The sequence below is a fragment of the Calonectris borealis genome, chromosome 9 (genome assembly GCF_964195595.1).
Source record: "Calonectris borealis chromosome 9, bCalBor7.hap1.2, whole genome shotgun sequence".
NCBI lineage: Eukaryota > Metazoa > Chordata > Aves > Procellariiformes > Procellariidae > Calonectris > Calonectris borealis.
In genome coordinates this window covers 21,622,341-21,644,495 of record NC_134320.1, presented here as the reverse complement: position 1 = coordinate 21,644,495, position 22,155 = coordinate 21,622,341, and the positions used below count along the sequence as shown (strand labels likewise).

The 22,155-nt window shown below is 48.1% G+C and overlaps 2 protein-coding genes across 6 annotated transcripts in view; one reads left to right on the top strand and one right to left on the bottom strand.

Moving 5' to 3' along the window:
• ZMAT3 (zinc finger matrin-type 3) overlaps window positions 1–22,155 on the bottom strand; it is a 410,758-nt gene that overhangs the window by 289,698 nt on the left and 98,905 nt on the right. The window lies entirely within an intron of this gene.
• LOC142085434 (calcium-activated potassium channel subunit beta-2) overlaps window positions 1–22,155 on the top strand; it is a 150,234-nt gene that overhangs the window by 81,096 nt on the left and 46,983 nt on the right. Inside the window, exon 1 of one of the 5 annotated variants that reach the window (XM_075157370.1) lies at window positions 17,535–18,541. The exons of 3 other annotated variants lie outside the window; for them this stretch is intronic. Coding sequence is in view for 1 of the 2 variants with exons in the window: in XM_075157367.1 (XP_075013468.1) it covers window positions 20,808–20,857 (50 nt within the window). In the remaining variant the exon portion in view is untranslated. Of the gene's footprint in view, window positions 1–17,534; window positions 18,542–20,497; window positions 20,858–22,155 lie in introns of those variants that run through there. One more of the 5 variants, XM_075157367.1, reaches the window with a different exon arrangement.

The following is a 22,155-nucleotide window of genomic DNA, read 5'->3' as shown; positions in this document are numbered from 1 at the left end:
ATACCTATGCTATCAGGAGAGAGTACGGCCCACAGAACACAACAATGAAGAGAAATAAAGCAGCTTTACATGCATGTTTGGGGGATGGAGATGGTGATTTTTAAGTGACTTCAGGGCCTCTAGCTTCACCTGCAGCTGGCAGTGAAGCCCCGGGCAGCCCCAGCAGAAGGGAGCCTAGCTGGGGCAGGATACCTGCCTGCAAAGCCTCATTGAGGAGAGGCACTCACACCAGTACCCTCCTCTCTCGTGGGGATGAGGGAAAGCACCCATCCCAAGGGCTACAGAAAATGCTGTGCCTGCTAGCTTACTGCACAGGGGCCCAGGCACCAGCCGCTGACAACCCACTGCTGAATTTGGCCTTTCTCCCAACAGCTCTTTGCAGATTTAACAGGCGCCACTTCCCACTTCAGCTGGCAAAACCTCTGCATTTTATTCTGGTTTTGGATGCCCATGCGTATATCCCAAAGGTTTTGACCTGCTCATGTTTTAAGCTCTCTAGGTCTACTGTTCTCACTTTGACATTCGCTTTACCACCATCCTCTCCAAGTCATTACTTTACTATACATTACTTTACTATACAGAGCAAGAGCAAAGCAAATATGCCTCTGACTGCCCTGTTCATCTGTAAAGAAGGTCCAATAGAATAAAGTGCTGTAACAGCCCATAAGACACTGCACTGATTCACCGGCTTTAAATGCCCAATGCTGGGATCAAATTGTCTTGGGGTTATTCCCACAACAAACTGAATACCTTCTCTAAGCAGGCAAGGGCAGGACAAATAGCCAAGCAGAAAGACAACCATGCAGTCAGTCAAACAGCCACTGCTGAGCTATGACAGTGCTTGTCGGGCTCCGTTTGCTGCCTGTGCACAAGCCTACAAGTACAGCAGCAGCACCCCAGACTAGGAGGTATATACATATATACTGGTTGCAAAATATACGCACTAGGCTTTAGAGGACAAGTGTCATAATAATGCAGAGGTCTTGCTGGGAACATGAGGCTCCCCGGGACTCAGGCTCACTCTGAGGTGGATAAGGGGAAGAGGACAATGGAGGAAAGGGCTTGTCTTGCTGGATAAACATTTGAAATGAAAATCCACCTTCAATGGAAAAGATCCCATCGCATTTTCCATACCCCACCACAGCCCCATTGGCAGCTTCCTCACCTGGCTGCAGCCTCAGTGGTGTGTCACACAGCTGTAAAGTGACATAAAAAGGCAAAATAGTGTGCACATAAAACCTGTTCTGAGTCACAAATACTCCCAAATGCTATAGGCTGACAATAATGCAGGCTAAAAATAACAGAGTTTAATTTGTAATGTGATCTGCAAACTATTACAAACAGGCGGTGGGAAATAGCTTCCTATTTTCTTCCCTCTACCTCAACGTGTTTCTTATCTGTCTTTGCCGGGGTGACCGTCTATCACATCTCTTCACACGTACCGGAAAAAACGGGCATGTTGCGTCCGATTACGCTGCTTTACCTCTACCAGTGCTTCAGGAGCCGTTCCTGAAACCGCTAGCATTGGTTATGCTAATCTGATAACATTTCTGAGCAAGCTGCTGCAGCAGAGGGACTGAGAGCTGCCTAGCAGAGGCCAATCCAGTGTAATCAAATATGCTGCTTTTGTATTTCAGACATTGATTTCAAAAGGTGAGCGTGCACCATTTCTCTGATGTCAGAGGCAAAGCAAAATTCAAACTTCCAGAAAAGTTTTAGAAGAAACAACATGTATAGATCAAGGGAGATAAATGTCCCATGTTGTGCAAAATGGGTATGGGATCAGGAAGGAAAGCACATCAAAACCTCTCCTAGCAGGATCAAAGCTGCCTGCAAATCCAACCTTCTCCGCCTGAAGGCTGGAGTAGTTTAAATGGCTTTTGGCCCCGACTGACCTCCACATCCCCATAGCTGTGGGTGGCAGCACCCTGCTCCCCCCTGAGCCCTGCAGCTCTGGCACAGGGGCTGCAGCCGAGCTCCTGCTCTCCCCCTGCTCCTGCGCTGGCAGCCTCCAGCCAAAGGAGGAACATGGGCACCAAGAAAATGACTCATTTCCACAACTAGATCCCCTTTAATTTAGCATTAATGTTCCCTACAACAGAGGGCTGGAGAGGGTGGATGGACACCCTTGCGCCAGGGGACCAGGAGAGTGGCAGCGGGCACAGCCTGCAGAGCAGGATGGGACACAGCCCTGCAACGTACACCCAGGAACACGCTCTCGCACACGGCTAAATGGCTCCAGGCGCCACAGTCAAGTAATTTGGAGTGTCATGTTTCAGCAATAAAAGTGCTAACGTGGGAAATAATCTTTGATATCCATATTGAAACTGCAAGCATCAGAGCACTCAGGCTCTACTTCTTTGGCATCAAAGATGCTATGTCAGGAAGAGTGACGTAGTTGCATGCTGAAACATCGCACCTCTGTACCCCAAAACCCAGCAGGGGATTCCCTGGTGCAAACTCTTCCTATGGCCAACCTGGCTGTGGGCTCTCCCATCTCAAGGTCCAGGCCAGGCACTGGCAGAAGCAGCACCTGTTTTAGGAGATCAGCGTTTCCACTTGCGAGTATCCAATATCTCTTGTAGAGATGGACAAATAATGGAGTTTCCAGTCTGATAGACAAAGCAGGGCAGAGAGGAAAAGTTTAGCTGAAGTTAATCTGAAAAGGACTTTTTTCATTTAAATAATAAACCCCACATTTCATTTCAAGTCTACTTTAAATATTTTAAAATCTAGCTTTTTTTAAAATTAAGGGATATTTTTAAACTAGAAAACTATTGCAAAACAGAGTCCAAGAGTCTCATTTTGAAAGTATTGAAACAGCATTTTGTTAGCTTTGAAAGTAGGAGAGTGACAGTTGCAGAAGCTGTCCTCCTCCTGTCTGCAGCCAAAACTATCCCTCTGATTTAGGCCATTTTTGTGAAAAGTTTGAGTACTTTGAAGCAGAAAAAATCCACCAAGCTCATTCAATTCTACTGCTGGAGATGTCAAACAGAGTTGTAGTTTGCTAAAACCTGCATATCCACCTGATGTGAGGCCGCTTTCACAAGGTAGCATACCCATGTGTTCATGGGCCAAGTGGATAATTTTGCGGGAAGTAATCCTTGGTTGGTCAATTTACCTTTGACTGCAACTATTTTTTTGTCGTTTAGATGTATATCCTAAGAGAAAAACATCTCCCCCCACACTCCTTGTTATAACCAACAGGAAAAACCAGGAACAGGGATATCGGCTTATTAAGAACTCAGCCCCTCCCGCAGACCAGCGGGACCATCAGCCTGCAGTTCCAGCCACGTCACATGCCAGTGCCCACGCAAATATTTCAATTGCGTGAGCCACGGAGACAACTAGGCCAAACCATGTAGTTAAGACCGGAGTTTGGGCATCCCCAAGGATGCTGCTTTTTCTGCTACTTTCAAATTAATGAACTACAGCAACGGAGGCTTGTATCACTCATGTTGTCATCTCCAGGAGTAATTTCAGCAATGAGTTGACTCAGCAGCGTCACCATCCTCCCCATGGTGTGCTGGAGCAGGCACAGGTTGCACCACTTGATGCTTTAGGGGACTCAGAGGGAGCTGGTGTAGCCTCATGGTGTGGGTGCCAGGATGGGCATTGAGTTTGGCATATCAGGTATCTGCAGTGAGGAAAAGAGGTTGCTGGACCAGCAGAGAAGAGCACTCAGGAAGCGTTAATGACAACTTCTGCAGCCTGTTGCCCCTCCTTCCTCTCCCTGCACTTCTTCACAAAAAAACATATATAGAAGAGTCAACAGCAGAAGTGTGTCATCTACTCTGCCTGCAGGGATTAGAAAACTGGTATAAATTATCCTTTTCATTAATTACTTGATCCTACCTAATCCCCAGTAGATCATGTTGACCTCGATAGACCAAATCTAGGTTTCTTAGCCTACACAACCTCTTTACACTGTTTCCTAGCTTCCATTGCAGAGCTACTTTCCAGCTCTGTTACATCCTGGCTCACTTCCACTGTGGCTCAGCAGATCCACATCATCTCCACTGTGAGACCTGCCAGCTGCAGGGAGCAAACCCAAGCCCTCCTGCACTGCTCAGTGAACGAGGTGTTGCTGTCACATCTCCCAAAAGTGTGGTAAACGGTCCAGAAAGAACAAAGAAGTGTTCAAGATGTCTCCCACCCTGGAAATCCAGGGAGACTTACATCCTCTTGCATGTAAAATTTCAGAGACCTCAGGGCTGTTGGACATCCCAGGCCAAACTAGTACCAACAGAAGAGCATAAAACCACAGCGTAAATGAGGCAGCACTGTGGATGATTCAAAGCAAGTTCTAAGGAATATTAGAACTATGACATCTATGAATTGATTTTTCAGACTAAGCTCAATGGCTATTTATCTCCAATAGCAAAATTAACATTCAATTAGATTTGCTAAATAATTCATGGCAAGACATTTGATGTGGTAGCAGCAAGTTCCAGCAGTGAATCATCAGTGTTTCACATTATTGTGCTGACAGTAACCAGGATTATTTCTTAAACGAAGGCATCTCTCTTTGTTTCCACCATCCACACCCAGATTCTTCTGGAGTTTGAAGCCTCACAATTTCATATTGCCTAGGGCTACATTTGAAGGGATAAAAGGAATTGTTGCTATTGAGATTTTTAGTTTAAAGCAATTTAACCATTCATAGAAGCTTGATTTACCGCTGGATTTTTTTCCAGCAATGAAACACATTTGGAGCTCCGCAAATCTTTTGTGATGAAGCAATGCAGAACCAGTGTTTAGTCATGCAAATGAAATGAGAGTTAACAGAAAAGCATTCTGGGGACCACGAACCTCTAGCCAAAACTCAAAGCAAAGATTTCTATTGTCAATCAAAAGGCACAGACATTTCCAAATTGTCTTTTATGCGTGTGCATTGTTGGGAGAAGGGCAAACAAGACAGAGTAAACATTTCTGCAGTCTCCGAGATACCCAGGGTACCGAGTATTGCAGGAGGCATGCAAATAGTTTCCTAAGAAACTTCTGAACAGATACATGGTGTTACTACTACCAGTTGAGAGAGAAGAAAATGGTTTTCCACCCATCACTGAAGCACCCCAACCTTTGCCATATCCATCCTTTCCATTATCATATGTGAGACCAGAGTAGACTCTCAAAGAATAAGGCTTTCGGCAAGCAAACCACAAAATTCACCCTGTTTTGCTTTGCAGTCTGAACTATCTTTTCTCTTGATAGTCAGGCACACTGTTCTTGTCCTAGAGCAAACCCACTGTCGCTCCACCAAAGCCTGGGGAGCAATCCCAGGCTTGGTCCAAAACAGCCAAAGCCAAGCTGGCTCCTGGCCTCTGCTTTGGCATTTGAAAGCCTTCTCACTAATTGCTTTTTATAAGACATGTATTTATGCACAGGGAACCTAGAAACAATGTCTGGGGCATATGTTGGCTTGGAAACTACGAGCCTGCAACTGTACAAAACTGTTGTGTTTATCTGTGCAGTTGTATTTTACACCCTCCCCTGCAGCAGAGGTATAATTAAAGCTTCCTGGAAATGTGAAGTGTCTTTGGCCACACAGCCAGCTGACAGCGAAGCCACTAACCCCAGTCTTGCAGGACAGTATATTCCTCTAACTTGGTCTTACATCTCTCAAACCCAGTAACCCAGTCTGGCTCCATCCCTGCTCCCTGCAGACAGGGGATTTGGTAAACACGTGGTACCCCCCCCTCCCAGCTCCGCTGCCTCCCCTGGAAATAGCGGGTGCTGGGGCCAGCAGTGCTGACCTTCAGCTCGGAGCACCCAGCACACCGCACGGTCAGACTTTCAAGGCATCACATACACACACTTAAAAGCCCAAAAGAGGCACAGTGAAGGAGGGGAGACCCACACAACACTGCATGTGCAGTACTTTCCTCTTTGAACTGCAACATTTTGTAAACAGGGTTTAGCAGGCTGTAGATAAAATTTGAGCTCTCTATAACCCTAATCTTAGAGATTACTAGAGACTCTCTTATTGCTAAGGGATCAAAGATGAATAGCCATTTTAGCCTGTGCTTCCACAGCAGCTTTTACAACATTAGATATAATGACCAGGTGCTCAGCTGGTATAAACTGCTTCAACTTTATTTTCTCTGCTAGCAATAAGAGCCAGGTCACTTCATCCAAGGACTTCTTGCAAGTCACTATTAGATAAAGCCGATACACAGGTCTCACTATACTATACAGCATTTACTCATTTTTCTGTTTTTGCTGAGATCTCCACAGACACTAACCAACTCATTAAGATATTGTCTCTGCTGCAGACACTGGAGTTTGTTGACATAAGATCAGCAACAGACACTTTAAAAGAAGAAATAAAGAAAAAATCTCCCACCATTTGCTACTGTGAGGCTGACACAGGGGACTAGGATCCACTGGTCCTGCACAGCACGTGGCAAGGAAGGAGCACGAGCACTAGTAGTCCGGGGTACCAGGCACAGGCTAGATGTTTCCAAATTCCCTGCTTGTCCCCAGATGCGGGGTCTGCACCCTGCGTTACACAGTTGGCCCAGCCGGGGAAACAAGGTCATTGTCATTGGGATAGCAAGCAAACATCACAGCTGTGGACTCGCAGCCTCGGGCTGCGGGTGTCTCAATGAGACAGACTGCAACACTCAGGAGATACACGACTAGCTGGCGGTAGCTCAGCAAGCAACAGCATCCCCCGTAATGAATGAACGTGCCATGAGACTATGCACAAAAAAAATATAGAGTGTGGTTTATCTCTTAGACTTCAGTTTGGTCCAGAGCTACAACTGGCTCTGAAAGCCAGAGAGGAACTCTGATTCAAAAGCTTCTGAAAGGGAAAGAAAGATACAAAACAAACTATACAGGTGTTCTAAGAACAAAGTGTTAACTCCATCTACACTTCTCTGATAATGCAGCCAGGTAAACTGCAACGGTGATCATGTCCTGCAGTGAAAGTAGGCATCATCCATAATAAAAGCCTGAACAGCAGAGGTAAGAGATGCATTGCAGGAGCCTCTCCTGCATTATAAAAAAGTTATGAATTAGTCACAGAGAGATTAGTAAAAGACAGGAAAGGCTGGAGAACACTTGAGCCACTGAATGGCTCTGCTGTTTGTGAGCTAAATGGCTATTCATGACATTAAGGTTGAGACAAGATTTATCAAAGAACATCTACTCTGGACTCAGTGAAAAATTGCCCCAGTAAAAACCCTGCCAGCTCTGCTGACGTATATTATCTCTATTAGAAAGGCCTCTCTGATAACCAAATTCATTAGAAATTTCAGCAATTCATTTCTTTGTATAAACTTCTGCATATGAAATCAGCACAGACAGATGCAATGGGAGCTTTGGAAAAACATCATTATATTAAATCAGGGCTACATTTGTCAGTAAGCATAGCAAAGAGAGAGGTTTAAAGTAAGCTTTTTTTCTGCAAAGCACATTTATAAGCAATACAGTATACTACTAAAGAGCCTGTGCTACCACTGGAGTTTGTATTTAGCCCCCCTTAGTCCCAATAAGTTAGATGCAGTGGGGGGAGGCTGATGCCATTGCCCTTGGGGCGCGGTAATTAGTTTTCTTCATTGTTCATTTTTCTTTACCAAAATTTACACGTGTTCCAAATTAGACACAAAAACAAAAGCAAGAAACTTTACTAATGGAAAGTTAGTGAAGCGGGCTGGAGCAGGATCCAACATCCCTCCCACTGAGTTTTCCCACCAAAGCTGCCGGGTCAGAGATGGCAGGCTTGGCTGTAACAACGAGTGCCGTTCCCTGCCAAGCAAGGATGGGAAGCAGCAATAACTGTCACTTCCAATTTTCCTTCCGATGTGACGGTGCAGAGGTGCGAAAGGAGGAGTTTGCCCCGGCTGCTCCCCTGGGGCAGAGCAGCCAGACGCAGTGCCTCTCGGACATCCCCCCTCACGAGAGCTCAAAGTGCCTCCACACGCCCAAACTGCAGCTTCCCCGACTTGGCTTTGTGACTGCTGCTTTGCACAAGCCCTGGGCAAGCTCCAACCTGGAGCAAAGCAGGGCTGGAAAGCTGAAAAGCTGCAAAGAGATGGCTCTTGCTGGGGTGAGGGATTCCCGAGCTGCATCTATCCCAGCCAGCAAAGCCGCTCCTCAAGCTCAGACGCACATGACGCACGCAGCGAGGCATCAGGGATGGCCGAGGGGACAAGGTGAAGAGCAGGCCCCCTCCAGCACACCCTCCACACCGTGAGGCTGTCGCAGCCCCAGGCTGTCCTCAAGCACAGGACATTTTTGACCTGAGCCATGGCAGGAGCTTTTGGGAATGCCTTCCCAAACGTGCAGGTTGTACGCTGTGACATGAAGCACTGTGTGGCAGACGAGCAACCCGCCCTGCCTTCACACAGGCTGGGAGGCAGCTGACTCTCTCCATTGCCTGATCCAGGGAGGTCCCAGAGAGCTCCCCTTTGTGGCATGCAAAATTATGAGATGGTGGATTCAGGCAGGAGCAGACAGCGGGCTTCAGCCGGGGATAGCTTTGAACTCTGCCACAAATACAATCCTACAATCTGCCCCAACACTGGCATCGTTCATAGTCTCAGCACAGCAACACGGCTCTCTCCTGTACTATAAATTGGGTCCAAGGAGCCACAGAGCTGTTAAGGGAGGACAGCATGGTGCCAGCAGGAGAGGGAGCTGGTGAAGCCCATAAGCTCCCTTAGCACTTTCCTGCTAAATCATGCCCTTTCTCCAGTGATAGGAAATGGTTTAGCTAGGGTTTTTCAGGACAGAAGGGGCTTATTACATGAAACCAGTTCAACCCCCTGCAATATGTGTGCCAGCACGTTCCAGCTGGCAGCGATATTTCAGCTGCCCCCTTTGCAATTCATGCTGCCCAGGCAGCCGGGCGCTGCCTGCTGTGCACAACAAGGTGCTTGGAGCTCAGGCAGCCCCATCCAGGCAGGGGAAGGGGACAGACAGACAGCATGCAGACCTCAGAAAAGGTAGGTTTCCAACTCCCACATGGCCTTGGAAAAGATGATCTCCCCACATAGTTTCTTGCCAAGAAGATCACCAAGTTTCTTGCCTTTAAAAAGCCCAGTAGCACATTGCACCCAAAAGTGAATCTCTGCGCTCAAACCCATTAGGTTTCCACAGCTGCTCATTCAGCAGCCTAAGAACAGCAAAAATTAAGAGTTCATGCAGAAGTTCAGTGGTATCCCTGGTCCAGAAGGATGGAGCTTTTAGCAGCAAAGTCACACAGAAATTCCCAAGTTTGCCATGCAACATCATCTCACTCCTGCACAGCCTTACAGAGCTCGCAGAGAAGCAAACAGCATCTCTTGTTTAAATCTGTATGCATCTCAGTGCATTAATGAAGTTCTCAGCTCTCCATCTACATTGAAAGGACACTACACCATGCTTTAAAGGGTCAGGAAGAGAGAGTACAACAGCTTTTGACTTCTGACAGCAAGTTACTCCTCTAATCCTCACAACAGAGGCATTCGGTATGGTGCTGAAGGCCTAAAGTCTACCTAATCCTGCTGCTGACCTAGAGAGATCATTAAATGCAGAGGGCTGCACAACATTTATAAGCCATCAACCATCAGCCCAGCTCCTCCAAGAGCCACAGGCCAGGATTTCCCGACCCCCAGCCCCTCCTTTCCCCCAGGCAGGGCTGAGGAGGTGTGCATCCCCACTGCACACCCAAAGCAGCAGCGAGGTGTGCTGAAAAATCAGCGTTTCAAAACAGTAAATCCATCCCCTTTCACCCGTGAAGAAATGGGTTTAACCTGGGGATGGTATTAAGGCAAGTCTCACAGTATAGACAAACAGTGACTTGATTTTAGTGTCATATTTTTACCACTGGATGGCCAGTTTGGCTAAATGACACGTCTAATCCTCCAGAGAGCCAAAGACCAGCAAAACTTGCAGTGAATTGTTATTGCAATGGACAGGAGAAGAAAAACACCTTACAGACCTGCCTCGGGACCAGGACTCCTTCCCACGCAAGGGGAGGTGAAGAGTCTCAGTTAGCAAGTGACACACGACATTTAACTAAAACTAAAAGTTTATCGTGGTCTCTGTGGAAATGAGGTGTCCTTCCCTGCACCGACTGGCAAACATGAAGAGACAAGGCGAGCAGACCGACTGGAATCCCAATTACAGGGTCGGACAACAAGGGCGCTACTCTCTTACACTTCAAAACCGTCAAGAGGTGATTTTAAACAAAAGGCTAAAATGCAAATTTCATTTCTTGCCAGCTGGAAAAGAACAAAGAATTTCCCATAACGGCCTCTGAAAGATTAGGCACATTATTGTTAACACTGTGTAAGAAGTGGACATTAATTAATGCTGAATTGCAAAGAAATTCCAGCAGTATCACATATTTCACTCCTGCTGCTGCAGCAGTGAACTCATTATGAATAAAGAAATTAAAAACATATATCAGAAGGCAAAGTTAATGATTTTCCACTTATTATTAAGTGTGAGCAAAATATACCACTGGACTAGAATGAAAGAGGAGGAACATACCTCAGCCTTTGTTATAGGATAAGATCACAGCCCAAAGCACAGCCTTTGCTGCAAACAAAGTGTTTATCGAGTGATTTCAAAGATGTGACCTTGAGCCAAACATTTAACATCTGCCAGCCTGGTACAACACGGTAACAGCAGCACTTACCTCCTGCAAATTCAGAGTCAAGTTTGGGGTGCAGGGACCACTTTGCTGCTCTGGCCTTGCGCAGTGGATGCCACAACAGTTGGGGACATCCTTGAGACTCCTCCAGCCACAGCAAGGAGAGGGTGAAATCCCATCTCAGGGTAGCATGGGTGGGTATTTAGGAGCAGGTCCAGTGGAGGAGGAGCTGGGGGAACCAGAGACACCTGGGCATGGTGGCTGGCAGGAGAACCGAGAAGCCCAGCAAGAGGTAGTTACAGCCAACCAAGGGAAAATCAGGCTCAAAGGAACAGCCAGAGGTGAGATAAGACCAGCTGAAGTGGATGAAGCAGATCAAGCAGTATAGGGTCAGTCAATCAAAATTGTATTTGTGCTGCCAGGAGGGGGTTGAGGCTTTCTGCATTACCAAAGATTAAAAAACCAAAGGTGTGGGATTGCATAACCATCCTTAAACACAAGCACCAACGCCACAGCTGCAGTAAATCAGTGATGCTCCAAGGACATCCGAGTGGCTCAGCTCCATGAGCAGACCTGGCCCAGGGACACCAGCTTTTTTCTTCAGCATTTGCCCATTCCCAAGACATCCGTCACCTTGCAAATTAACCCAGGCTGACACTCAGCTGGGCACGTCTGCAGCTGCAGTGAACTTTTCCTGCAAGTTCCCATCTCAGATATTTATTTCAGTAGTTCTTGCTTTCATCTCTTTACTATTTTTACTACTTCCGTTAGTCTTTTTGGCTTGAACTGAACAGTTTGCCTTCACATTATTTCCATCGTTGCTCTGCCCATATCTGATACATGTGTCAGTGACTGCAAAATTCCATGAAGCTTAGCTAAATCCATGTTGTCCGGTAAATAATAGAGCATGTCCCCCTGTTCAAAGAAAATAAGACATTTATTAATGTAGCATCAGATGAATCTCTGTTTTATGTAATTATGCATTGAATTTAAAAAGAGATGTCATGCAGGCAATCTTTAGAGTCATAATAGACAATCTGTAAGAAAGAACAAAGGAAAATAATTTTAATAAAACATTATGCCCCAAGCAAGACATATGCTTCATGTATCATACATGAGAAAAGATAGTTATCTGATGTAAAATAGAATTGTGACCTTTCTGCAGAAGCGTTCATTACCTAATGCCACAATAAGCAAATTAATGGATTTTGGAACGGTGCAAATAATAGTAATAATAATCATTTTGGTTCCTGGCATTTGCTTGCTGACAGCCAGATTTAGCAGCAAGTGTTTTGTATTATTATTTATAAAAGGGATTGCAAATAGAATTCCACATAACCTTAAAGACATTACAGAAGCATCTATCTAGTGCAAGGGTATTACACATGAGTAATCCAGGTTTTGTGAGTGCTTATAAGCCAAGGAGCGGAAGGCCAGAAACAAAACGCTGGCTGCCAGAAGCGTATATGCTTTACGCAAGGTCACGTATGTACGTGGTACTATCAAGTATGCGTCATTCTGGCACTTGAATCCCTACATAAGAAGGTTATGATCTGGTTACTATGGAAATTACTCATGTGGTTTCATAGGCATTTTGCACATGATAAACGGTTGTGTGATAATTAGTCTGTTGATATTGTTTAAGGGAACGATAGCACTCCTGGGAGGCGTTGAATTGTCAGGTTTGGACATCACCCTCTCTGCAGAAAGTCTCTCCCTTGCTAAGCAATAAGGGTTGTCTGAATTATCTCCTCCGGTAGGTCCCAGTTAAGTTCTTGGCCCTTCTGGGCTGGACTGGAGGTGCCCAGAGCCCTGCCCCAGCACCCTGCTCTCCAACATGGCACCACCTCAAAATACCAGCAGCAAATTTGCTCTTTAGAAGCTGATGCAGAAAGTTCGCCCTTCCCATCCCATCAGCCAGTCTGTCTGCAGAGCACCAGGAACGGGCTGCGAGAATGATGTATGTGTTATTTGGGGTGAAAATTTACTGCAAGAGTGACTGCTGCTCCCGGAGGGGTTGGACGGAGAGGGAAAAGCTGCTGGTTTCGCAGTGATGGAGAGAGCACCACGTGCTCTGCCCCGGCTGAAGGATGTGCTGCCGAAAATTAAGGAAGGGAGCAGGAAACACTGTATGGGGGTTTTACCTCATTCAACCTGCACAAACCCTAAATCGGGCCTTAGGAGCAGCTTGTGATGGAGCAAGTATTCTGCGTGGGGCTTGTGGGATTGGCTTTGTTTTTCAACAAAAATCACAAAGAAGTTTCTACAACACCTTGATGTGTTTAAAATGGTAAAGCTATTAGGCAAATAGGTACAATAAAAGAAACACCTCTGCAAATGGAAAACCCCCAGGCATATATGTTTTCAAAATGCTATTGGAATTTTAAACCCTGATAATTGCTTTGTAATGTAAGCAATTGCATTATGAGCGTGAACACCGCAGCCAATGCATCACCGCAGCCGTACCTTCAGCTCTGGCTTCAGTTGCTTCCCTCAGCAAAGTCCCCTCTGATTACAGTAGGTTTAAACGTAACTCATGGCACAACTGATTGCATATGCTAAAGCGAGTTCGTTTAATGGACAAACCCGGCTTCCCTGTAGTTGTCTGTGCAAGACTGGCAGAGGGAGAAAGCCCCGCGCCGTGGGGCAGCACTGGGCACCGGCTCAAACGCTGCCAGCCAGGAACCTGTCCCAGCGTGGGAGGGGAGCTCTGGCAGCTCTCCCTGAAAGGGAGGGCACCAAACGGCTTTCAGTCTCTAAAGCCATGATTTATTAGAAAACCACTAGAACAAGGCAACTTTTCTAGCAGAGAAAATTTCCCTCCTCTGAGTAACACAAATTAAACCGGAGAGGGCTGAAAACAAACCTGACTGCACCCTTGCAGGCTGTCGTTTCTTTCAGGCCTGCTCTGAATTTAGCAGCTTCGGAGGCTGCGTCTAAAAGGCGTTCAGTTTTCCCTGGGTCCCCTCTCCCCTCACCACCCAGGCTGATGTCCAGCAGCTCAGGGGGAGCCCAGCTGCCCCACGCTCAGCCTCCTTGCCCCCGCAGCCAGGGCAGAGCCAACGAGCCACCTTCCTCCCTGCCACCTCTTCTATGGACAACACACGCCATAAATCACCAGCAAACAGAAAAAAACACCGTTGTATCACAGAGGGACTAAAATTAGCGGTAAAATTGCCTGGAGGTACAGGAGCAATTGATTTTGGTACATGGGGACCAGCAGCTCCCCAAAGCTGGAGCTGCATGCCACCAGGCTTGTGCGAGCAGTGACCAAAGTGCTATAGGTGACCCACCTATAGATGGCAGGTCCTCTGACGAGTTTGCTACTTATGCTTTCCATAGAATTCAGGCTGATAATATTTGCGGTGGGTACCTGCCGCAGGCTGAGTTTTGGGGCAGGGAAGCTTCACAAAACAGCTTATCAGTTTCCAAGCACTGGGCTGGAGAGGAAATGCTGTGTTTTGTCCGTATTAAAAGCTCTGAAGCATTTAATTGAAGAGCTTTAGCATCCCTGTACTGAGGAGGAGGAGCTGGGAATTTGGCAGGAGTGTTTGGGTGTCAAAAGTGTGCCTTTTGCTATTTCTGGAAAAAAAAAAGCATTGAACTGGCCAAATTGTGAACCTATCAAGGTTTGCAAACACTCAGTAAAGACCTACTCAAACAAATGTGGCTGCCCAATTTTGCAGCCAGGCTTGCTCCTGGATTCCTTCTTCCCACTGGACCCCAGGAGGAGACACTGCCCCTCCCGAGCCCTTGGGTTTCAGGGGAGAAGGCAGCAGCTCCTTCTCCCCCTGCCCTTCCAGCAGAGCCGTCCTTGGGTGCGTCCCACAGCCCCGAGCTTCTTGCTGGGTGCTCGGGGTCGGGTCCGTCCCACTGGCACGGGGGAGGGTCCGGCCCCTGCTGCAAGGGCTGCACTGGAGCTGCCAGGTGCCCTCCCACAGACCCCGGCGTGACATGGGGTCATCGACACTCGGGATCCAAGTCTACTTTTCCTATACCTCTACCCGTCCCCCAGACCTTTCAGCAGTGCTACTGTTGTTGTCATTATCACCCCTGAGAGAGTTGCAATTTTCTGTACTTTCAGTTCCTCAATTACATTGATTATCACATTAAACATTCCTGGTGCTAGAGGAACAGACTAAAAATAATAAACTTGTATCTTCCCAATACAAATGAAACCCATTTGTACTAGTGTAGTAGGCTCATTGTTTCACAGTAATGAAGCTTTCATCTCAAGAGATCCAATTCACAAAAAATACTCGCCAAGGCTGTGCACATTTGCCTTTTTCTGTCTTTTTGGGTTTTTTTTTTTTACTGTCACTGACATTCCTTTAAGTTCAAATCTGATTCAGGATTAGGCCAGCAATTGAAATAAAATGGAAGAGCCACAGAAAAGCAAAAAAAAAAAACCTACATCTGACTGCATGGCACACTTTTGCCACCCTCAGGCAGGCTGCCCCGTGCCCACCCCAGGCTGTGGGTGCCCAGATCCACGCACCTTCCCCTGCTATAAATAGCTGCAGCCACCTTTGCTTCGTTTCCCAAAATAGCAACACATTGCAAAGGAGATAGGAACAGCAAAACACTGTACATAAGCGCTTTTTTTTTTTATAAATATGAATTTGTAACCAAACCACCCCAGGTAGGCAATAATACAGCTGAGGAGATGCTGTCTGCAGGCACCTGCAGGTGAACCCACTGCAGGCACCAGGTGGGGGGCGAGGAACAAGCAGGTTTTGATGCTTTTCCACTTCTCCCCGTGCCAAGCTCCAAGTGACAATGGTGTGATTAAAATGCATAACATAAAAATTGAGATCTGCCCCTCTGGCTGCTCCAGAGCTTCAGCAAGGGTAAACAGTCCATCTGCAGGTCTGCCCACCACCTCCATGGGGCAGGACAGGCTCCAAGGGAGCACCCTTTGCTCCAGGAGAGTCGTGTGGTGGGACACAGCACCCAGGCTGTGCCCCAATGCTCTGCTTGGGGGAGATGCAGCTCCTGCTGCCCCTGGGCAAAACAAAAGCGAGCTCACTTTTCCCAGCCTGGTGGCTTCAGCATGGCACCGGGTATCAGAGACCCCACACCAGGCACCAGCGCTGTTGGACCTGACCTCCCTCCATCCTTCCCTCCATTGAGGGAGCCTGGAGACGAAGCCAGCCAGGACGTGCCCCGCAGACATCCCTCCCATCAGGGGCTCCGTCTGCTTCTCCGCTTCCCTCCCATCGAGAGGCACAGGCACGGAGACCCGATAGCACAAAGCCTTTACTCTTGCTTTCAAGCTTCAGAAAGAAAACTAAAAGGCAGGAAAGAGGCAGAGCCGAGGCTTCCCCTTGTATTTCCCTTCGGGCCTGAATCAGCAGCACCGGCCACACAGCAGGTCGGGGCCGCGGCAGGGGCTCGCCTGCCCTCCCACAGCTCAGCACCCGCAGCGGGACGGGGGAAGGACGAGCATCTCTCCCCCCTTTTCCCCCTGATTGAGGTGGGGGGAGAGTCAGGCCTCGCATACCACAAGTTTGGTTATCTAAAAACCCACCCCTTATCCAGAATGAAGTCATCTTCCTGACATGGATCAATTGCATCAAAAATGAGCTTGACTATCTTAACCCTCATTTATCAGAACCAGTTCATCATCGCCCATATTACTTGCTAAAGGGAGGTTTGAGCACTTTAGGCTTTGCTGGTAGGGGCAGCGCCTTAACCCAAGCTTTTGTTTGCAAAGATTTAAACACCTTGAAACCACAGGTCTGAATCTGAGTAGGGCTGGATCAGGCCTCCCCAGGCAGAGCGCACGATCCCGGGTCTCTCCTGCCCAGACATTAGAGATGCCACAACACCTTGCGGGAACACAGATTTTGTCCCAAATCGCCGGCAGCCGTGGTACGCAATAGCCCCACTGCCAGAGCTGCCTGCAGGAGCCTTCCTCCGGCTGCCCGGGGGTGGGCGAGCTTCAACAGTGAGCTCAAAAGCCTCTGGCAGAGATAAAAGACACCTCATAGACCTGGGGTTTTGTTGCTGTTTGGTGTATTAATTCAGGGGAATTATGCCATGGGACAGAAAGGGCATAAGGCCAGTGAGAAAATACAGAGAGGAAGTCGACATATGCAATGCGAAAACTTGTTCCTAGCCCCGTCCCGGTGCCCCGTCCCTCTGCGACCCCGGGCAGCTCTAACCGCAGAGCCTCCCGGCCCTGGGCATTCATGGGTCAAACTCTTCACTTACACTGACTCCTTGAACACGATTACCAGCTATTTCAAACACGAAGCATTCTTAGCCTCACCTTGGATCAACTTTTCCAGCAATGCTGGTTCCCAGAAAAAAAAAAAAAACACACAAGACTTCAGCGAGCACCCTCCCTCCGACCCAGGCAGCCCCCGGAGCACAGGCAGTGCTTTGCCGCACGCCGAGGGGGGGTCAGGCAGCGGGGGCTCGTTACCAGAGCAGGAGGGCTACGAGGCAGCATCAAACACGCCGGGTGCACCTCCTGCAGAAAGTCACCCTCTCTCTGAATCTTTCTAATTGGCGATCGGTCCCACACAAGGCCAGAAATCTGGCTTATTAAAGCACAAACTGCTGAGCGCCTCGTTAGATGCCAACAACATCGTCTCCTGTGGGATCATTGACCCTGCAGATGGGGTTACCGGCCCCAGAGCAGCAAAAAGGATTTCTAGCAGAGATGGGGCAGCCGGGGCACATTTCCCACCCGTGGGGTGATACCACAGTTTCATGGAGAGGCTGCTTCCCACACGCATCAGAAAATATCCAGTATAGCTGCATGCACACAAGGCATATGTGCCTGTATAAGGTATTTATATGGTGTAGCTCCTCTTTCTGCCTTCACTGTATTTTATCTTTAAATTGGGAGAGCTTTTTTGTAACAAATCATCAGAGAGGAACAGCTAGTTACCAAGGAGATTCTCTGATGAATCAGAGACTGACTGGTATAAGATCTAGACAGGCTGCAGCTTCTTAATTTGTGAGACCTTACATTTTAAACAGGGGAAAAAAAGATCCTATCACAACCAACTGTGGACCACGCCAGCGAAAGCAGCTTTTATTTTTGCCATAGGAGCAAATAGCAAGCACACAGCGTGGGAAATCAGTGAGCAGCCTGAGACGAATGGGAGCGTCTCTCCGGCACGCTCTTGACTCAGAAAAGCAAATACCACCCAAGGACAGAGTGGTCTGATGGAGGTGGCTGAGGGAAAGGCTGGGAAGCCCCCGATTTCACACCAGCACAAGCAAGGATCCGCAGGGTCGAGCGAGCGCTGGAGAAACAGCTGCACGCCTGCTTCTGCACAGCCCTGGCACTTCGGAAAGTAAAGGTTGCACGGCCAGGTGCTGCCTACCCGTGTGCCGGCCGCGGGCTCAGCACCATAGTGGGACTGCCCCAACCCTGAGCCCGCTTTCCTGCCCGACTCCTGCAGTTTTCTTCCGAAGAGCAGGCGAGAGGGATGAATTTTGCCAAGTGAAGGCACCGACCCCGCGCTGAGCATCCCGCCCTCGCGGGAATGGCCATCATGCCCCGGAGGAGCCCAGGCAGCCGGGGATGCGCAGGCAGAGCAGATGGGAAGAGGAGTTTTTATAAAGGTGGGGATAACAAGGAGCATCGTGAAATAAAGTTTGGAGAGAGAAAGCTCAGCTTTTTGGGGCTGACTTTATTCAGAGGGTCTTCGCGCCCACTTCCTTCTGGTGACTTGTTTCTGAATAATTACTGAACACTGGTGCTTCGCCTCTATTTAAAAACAGAAAGTAATTAAAACTGCCTGGGAACTGCGAGAGCAGCGAGAAATATTTTGAGACATCGAGAGACAAGATATACGGAAATCTCCTGCTTGTAGATAGGCTGTTTTCCCAAAGGTGGAAACTACAGAAGTATGTAGATGAGAGGGGAAAAATCTCCCTGTCAGATCCCATTGAAATCTCCATTTTGGGCACTGCTGCTCCGCTGCTGCTAAGGTAAACCTGATCCTTGCCGGGGGAAGCTGCAGGACGCGCCGAGGCGTTCGGGATGGGGTCGGTGCAGAGAGCTCTGACGGGCTGCTGTAAAGTATCGGGGAGTGAAGATAAAGTGTGTGTTAGAGCAAATTCAGGCTTTTCTGCTAAGTGCACCCTGGAAAAGGATTTCCTAGAGCAGTTAAGTCTGACAAGAGGCTGGTGCGAGCAAGGCTTTAACTGAGGATTCAAGTGAAGGACGTTTTATAGGCAAACAGTTTCAAGTGCTGTTTTACGATATAAATTACACTTGCTCATCTGAGGGAGGAATGAATTAGCTGTTGGAAGCATTTCTGGGCTGAAGCTGGAGGCTTACAGGAATGTTTTAGTGATGCATACTGTAATGTTATTATGGGGGGACAATTAACTTGAATACCCTGTGGGCCTCTCGTTTGGAAAGCAAAATACTCCCGAATGCTGCAATAGAGACTGAAAACAGTATACGGGGTAGGGAAGGGGCACAAGAAACACTCGCTGACAGCAAGCTGCTTTCGGCATCGCAAAAAAAAAGAAAATTGTCAGGAAATTCCAAGCTGCAGCTCCCAGGCGGTGGGTAACTCGCCGACCGTCCCCCCTCCAACTTCACACACAGGGGCTTGCGCAGCATTCACTCGCTGCACTTCCCAGCTGTGCCAGGCAAATTAAAGCTGTAGTAGCAGCAAATTAAAACAGGCTGCCAGCTTTCATGCACTTAATGGGCTATTGGGTCTTATTTGACTTCATATTTATGATCTTTATCCATTTTAGGGTGAAGTTGAAGTCATTTATATATTTGCATTTAAAACAGAGAAGGGCTGAGGAAGCAGTAACTGCACACAAACTTCCCGGCACTCCCCAGCTTACAAACATCATCCTATGCCACAACAGAGCTGTTATTCCAGCCTTGGGCTGATTTGGGATATCTATATTCCCCAGAAAACATTCAGAGCTTGTTTTTCTAAATGTGTACAAGCAGCAGCTGCTAGAACATGAACCATACCTTACACAGTGCTTTTAATCCAAGAATAGCAAACAGGCAGGTTAGGGACTTACAAATGGAGAAACTGAGGCAGTGAGCATTTAAATAATTTGGATAAAAACCTGCAGCTGAACAGAAAAAGTGTCCAGATAGAAACTTAAGTCTTCACTTCCACTGCTTTGCAGTAACTGTTAGTCTGGAAAGCCTTGGAAATTCATTGCTCGTGTGACTTTTGCTATGCAGCAAAGCTGGTCTGAATACGGAGACGAACAGTAGCATAGCCCCTGTATGGTGTGGTCCCTGGGCTGGGGGGGTACCTGCATTCTGCCTTTCCTTGTGAATTGGGACTGCAGTAAATGAGCAGGAGGTCAACAATTGTCTAAACACTGGCTTTGGAGTTAGGTTTGTTGCCACAAGCATTTGTCTGTGTAAATACCTAGAATAAGGTCAAGGAAAGAGGTGGGGATTCATGAGGAATATGAATTGGCAGGTGGAAGATGGCCTTCACCAAGCCATGGTGCTTGACATGTCTGGTCCCTTGGTACTAAACTGGTATTGGAATGGGGAGAGATTTTGTTACAGATAAAGCTAAAATACAAAGAAACTGATGCAGTTTGCTCCCGACCTCTGCATGCGTATATTCTTACATGGTGTTTCTGAGAAATCAGTTATTCTCAGCACATATAGCATCTGTGGCTGAGCACGGAGCCCAAGAGCTGGGGCAACTTATGAAACAGCCGTGCAGATTAGCTCTCAGTCGTAAACCACTCGGTCCCACTTGGGGAAATCCTGTCTTTCCCCAGGAGGGCTTTGTTGCCTTGCTAGAAATCCCCTTATTCACTGGCAGCCCCTTGGCAGGGCAGGTGGGTTTTGCCTCTCAGGGATACCCTGTGCTAGCTTCAGCCATTGACTTCTCCCCACCCAAAAAAGCGCTTAGGTGGATCCCACAGGGCATTTCCCCTGTGGCCCCAGCGTGGTGCCCCAGCATTACCTTACCCCAGCCAGTCACCCCAGGGGACGCCCCGGGAGGCTGCAGTGGGTGGACCGAGCCAGGTTTGGGAGCAGGACTCAGGACCAGCCTGGCCCCTCGCACGCCCTGGAAGGCAAAGCTCAGCACCGGCACAGCGGGGAGGCGCAGGATCCTTCCTGACAACCTTCTCCGAATGACCCAGATTGCGTCAACGGGCTCTGGAGGGAGCCCGCAGCCGGTGCTCTTCAGATGGGAGCATAGGATTTGCAACATGGGGCCCAAGAGAGACAAGGAGCACGGCAATGGGAAAGGAAAGCAGAAGGCCTCAGCACCCTTCCCACCTTCAAAGATGGTAAATTTCTCTTATTTCCTTTTCTATTCCTTTCTTTTAAACAAGCCAGAGAAATCACCCCCTCTCTGTGCTACTTTGCATGCCAAGCCGCAGGGTGTTGGGGGGACCCCAATGCTGAGGACTGAACCTTGCCTTCCAGGCTACTATTCAAAAGCCCAGAGGCAACCTAGCAAACTGGAGTATTGCATGTGTCCAGAATGACCCAACATTTCTCTCCTTTAAATTTAAGGGTCATGTGGTAGGTAAGCGTACCCATAGCCAGGTGCTGCACATTGTGCCGGCAGAGAGACAGTGGTAGGAGAGGAGCCTCCTGGTTTTTGCACGCTCCTTCAGAGGCTACAAGCACAGGAGTGGTGATGCTTGTAATGCCCCTCCAGGTGAAGGGCAGGCAGAGGCAGCAAAACCCAATCAGTGAAGGGGTCTGAAATGGTGCATGGGGGGGACATGCCAGAAGTCCCCACTCCCATGAGAGTCTCCCTTTGGGACACTGCGGCTCTGCAGTGCCTCTTGGGCTGGGCAATACCTTTTGGCTCACATAATCTTCTTTAAATGAAACAAGCACCCTCTCCTATGCAGCTGCAAGCCACGAGTACCATTATACTGGGCATATAAGCCACTTAAAGCAACATTGCCTCTCTTTTAATGGGAGAGAGGCATCCCAGCAGTAGCTACACTATGGACCATTAATTTACTACCAGGTGGCTTGACCCTAGACCTTAACATGCATTTAACTAGTGGTCTACAGCAGAGATATCACAGTGCAACTGCAGAAATACACTTTTACAGGAATAGTTTTAGTGCCAGTTGAACTCAGCGGCAAAACTCCCTCTGGCTCCCATGTGGCCAAGGACTCACTTCTGTGTGCCCACGTACAGGTAAATGCCGCTGGGTGGAATATTCGGTTGTTTACAAAAGTGTGAGGCAGTGTGATTTCAATAGGTGTTTCACCAGAAATGAAGCAAGACGGAAAGCACGGAGTTAGTCAGATAGTGACTTAAGTGTCATTTAGGTAAAGCTTTTACTTCGGTACAGAACTGTGAAAATCTGCGCTCCTGATGCAGCCCCACGGATGCTTGTAACCCTTGTGCTTGAAGCACACATCAATATTCTTTGCTGGGCTGGGTCCAAATCAAGTCAACTTCGCTTAGCACCACGCTCACCCTTCAGCACAGGCACATCTCTGCCACTTAGTGCTCAGAAATTATCATTTCCCAGCTGCACTGCCAGGGGTGTGCAGGAGGGATAACAAGCCAAATTTCTACACAGTGTCAGTCAATTTAACTCCCAATTTGCTCAGC